Below are 3824 nucleotides of genomic sequence, written 5' to 3' on the forward strand. Positions count from 1 at the left end.
TTTTTGGGTAAAGCTTGGACGAGTAAAAAAACACTTTGCTCGAAAAATATTACGAATACTTAAAAAAACAACACGTGGTCATTTGTTTGAGTCACTGTATATATGTATGTATATGTCTATATCTATCTCGACTCGACAAGTACGCTCGGGTATAAAAATGAAAACTATTTATTTATTGTTTTTTATTTTGTTGGTTAATCCTGCCTCTTTGGCGGCCTCCTTGGTTGGATTTTTCTTGCTTTTCTGCTTTTCTACAAAATCGGTGTCTGTAAAGATATAATGCGAAATAAGTTTAATAAATAAAACATTACTTATGTATATATACTCGTACATACAGTTGCATGCAGGCAGTTGCAGTCCAATTATTTTATTTATTTATTTATTTTTTTAATTTCTGATTATCTTATATATAAAATAAAGTTGCAAAATTGACGTAACACATTTACTCAAAAACCACTGGATCAATGTTGATGACATTTTCACAGTTTGTTGAAACGTATGTGGGGTATGTTTAAGTTATGTTTGTTTGCTATCCGATAAATAGATCCAGAGTTATGGTCAAAAATATGAACACTATTTTTTGCCCATGGAATACCACATATGTATAAGAAAAAACACCAAAGAGAGAGTTCACATACATATGAGAAAATACAACAACAAATAAAAATTGCACATATAAGAACAAAAATAACAACAAATAAAATAATTATATTTCTGATTCTTTCGCAATTAGCTCCGGATGATTTATGAAATATGTTTTACAATTTGGATATCAGGTTAAAATTTTGATATGAGGTTAAAGGAAGCTTCATGGAAAATATTTTGAAGAGGGTTGCCACATTTTTCAAAATTTTAATTCGATTAAATTGATAAGATAAATAATATATTATTACAATATGTGTATCAAACCAAAGCGGCTTAGGGAAGCTTAATTTCCAAAAAAAATTTTAGTGTTGCCATCCTTTTGAAAAATTTTATTCAAATGAATTGATAGGGTAAATTAAATGTTGCAATAAGGATGTCAAAATAAAGTGGTTTAAGAAAGCTAAGTTTGGGAAGTATTTTAATAGAGGGTTGCCACCCCTTTGAAAAATTTAATTCAATTATATTGATACATATTACAGTTATGCTATCAAACGAAAGGTATTTAAGAAATCTTCGGCTTAGAACATTTTTCATTTGCGTTATCACAAATCTAAAAAGTTAATATTAAAAAATTAAGACAGGCAGACAATTTTCGGGATTTGGAGCTGAGTTTTTCTGGTTATAAAATATCTAATATCCTACCTGCGTTAAATATACAAGCGTCATCTACCACCAATTGCATACTTAACCTTCAATATTTTTTATTTTTTGTATTTAATTGGAGGTAAAAAACAAATTAGTATCATGAAGTTTAACCCGCAACTTGGAATAACCAGTGGTTCAAAATTTGCAACATTTCTTTACTTAAATGGATTTCATACAGAATTTTCAGCACAGAAACACAGAAGTACCTCTTGAGATTTTTTTTTTATACAAGACATTTTTGGTTGACCTAAGTTCTAGCTGAAGTGCTACACAAAACTGTCATTTGTTTCATTCGGATGTGTAAAATTTATTACAATTCTCAAGCCGTGTTTTGGTTTTTCGTAAAAAAAATCAAATATTTTAATATTTCTAATCTGTATTGCGATTCAATGCCATTCGAAAGCCGACACGGATGGTCGGATTATGGTAACTTAACGTAACTAAAGGCTGTCACTTAAAAATTCTCTTTAATGGATGTTGCTTATACTTGAACAGGCGAAACTTAATAACGTAATGCGACGTCGAAGTCTGTTTCATTTTGACATTTTAAGTTCTAAGTTATGTTAAGTTAAGTTGCCACAATCAGACCTTAACACAAATTCATAGTGTCAAGTATTCAAATTCGACCAATTTGTTCTTCGAATCGCAATACAGAGTAGACGCCCGGACATAGGTCGACGAAGTCAATCAAATGAACGACGAGCTTCCTCACATGAACCCACACTGATGACCGGCGAGCGACCGAAAATGATAATAGTCGTTTTGGTATGTCCGAATAACATTCGAGAGTGACTTAAAATTACCCACAAGTGAATATTTCCAATTTTATTAGACTAAGCAAGGCGTGGCCGGGTACCTCTAGTTCTGTATAAACCTTTTTTAGATATACATACAGTGGCGGTCAAAAATGGATGAATGGTGTTTCGTTTCTAATATTTACAATGTTTTTCAAGCTAAAATTTGTTTGATATTTTTTTATAAAAATATGGTTAAAAATTTTTTATCTACATTTCGAACTGTTTAGCCACAATTTTTTTAAATTTTTGGGGAGCGGCTAAAAAGTTGCTTTTTTTAATTTTTTTTCGCTGACGGCTTTTTCGGTTTTTTCCATATAAAATGCGAAATCTAGGAGAACTAGCGTTGATTTTTTTTTTTTTTTCGCAAAAGGTCTTGCGCATATTCTTCCACAAAAAAATCATGTTTATATCGAAAAAAGTGCAAATTAAAATCAACGCATTTTCTAATCCTGTTAAATTTGTGGATTTTTTCTAAATTCTGTATAAAGTTTGAAAGTGTGATTTTATGGTTTTTGTTAAAGCATGAACCATATTTTTATAAAAAAATATCAAAAAAATTATAGGTTGAAAAACATTGAAAATATTAAATACGAAACACCATTCATCCACTTTTGACCGCCATTGTATATAAATCCCAAAAGTTCTATGTTTTGTTATTGGCACAAAGCTCTAGCTCGTAATTTGGATCATGCATGACTCTTAAAGGCATCATATGTATATGTATGTATATGAGGCATAAATTTTTGGGTTTTGAAACTTATATATCTCCCATACTTATTTACGTAGGACTTATTTCGAATTCATAAATATATTGTGAACACCAAGAATATGTTTGCCGGGACTTATATAGTTGGTGTATCATACTTACATATCAGCGCAACCCAACGGTATATTAGTATTAGTATCGGGCTCCAGCTTCAAAATTTTGCAATAAAGCGCACAGATTTCTGTTGAATTTTGTTCACAACGCGCACCGCTAAAATTGTCTTTACATGAGCAGCTCGGCTCGCCGGAGTCTTCAATCGCACACCATCCATTATTCAAGCAATGCCCGGCGCACTTATACCACTGACACCGTCCGCCATAGTAGCCGCGCGGACATTCACAAGTTGGTAAGCCGAGGGAAGAAATAACGCAGGTGCCATGCATACAATAGTTAAAACACTCGTTATTCTGACATCGTTCACCCTTGAAACCGACCTTGCAGATGCATCTATTGGTTTGCGCAACGAATTCGCCACCATTGAGACAATAATTCTGCCTTAGGAAATTCGTATTAACATCCAGCGCACTATCGGTTGGTTTTACGAATGACAGCAGACGGCTTTTAATGCTGGCCACCACTTGGTGACAGTGCTGATCATTAACGGAATGGGTAAGGTAATGAACACGCGCCACTATACCACGTGGTTTAACTCCAAACTGCAGTATCATACGTGCGCCGGTTTTTTCTTCCATTGCTACATTGCCACCATCTTCTACTTCTTCTTTCGCTGGTGTTATCGATTCAGGATCATTGACGAATTTTGAATGACCCCAGATGGCACGGTTTGTGTTATCAGTCCAGAATATTGCATCTGTGGTTACAGCCAAACTGAATGGCTCATTATTGAGTCCCTTCATTATAACCGTCCGATCAGTACCATCCAAATTTGCACTCTCCACCGAAAAATGTACGCCCCGCTGAGCGACTACATAATAAATACGATCCGTCAATTGATCCACGACAATACCATG

General features: G+C 33.7%; 1 protein-coding gene across 2 annotated transcripts in view; it reads right to left on the bottom strand.

Moving 5' to 3' along the window:
* Positions 1 to 3824, bottom strand: part of LOC118747345 (protein cueball-like) — an 83927-nt gene that overhangs the window by 27394 nt on the left and 52709 nt on the right. Inside the window, exons 3-4 of one of the 2 annotated variants that reach the window (XM_036481393.1) lie at positions 2956 to 3820; positions 74 to 266 (exon numbers count right to left, since the gene is read on the bottom strand). In XM_036481393.1, coding sequence (XP_036337286.1) covers positions 173 to 266; positions 2956 to 3820 — 959 coding nt within the window. In that variant the 3' untranslated portion in view covers positions 74 to 172. Of the gene's footprint in view, positions 1 to 73; positions 267 to 2955; positions 3821 to 3824 lie in introns of those variants that run through there. The other variant, XM_036481392.1, reaches the window with a different exon arrangement.

This window comes from Rhagoletis pomonella, unplaced genomic scaffold, assembly GCF_013731165.1.
Source record: "Rhagoletis pomonella isolate Grant_MI unplaced genomic scaffold, Rhpom_1.0 Rhpom_scaffold_00011, whole genome shotgun sequence".
In the NCBI taxonomy this organism is placed as follows: Eukaryota; Metazoa; Arthropoda; class Insecta; order Diptera; family Tephritidae; genus Rhagoletis; species Rhagoletis pomonella.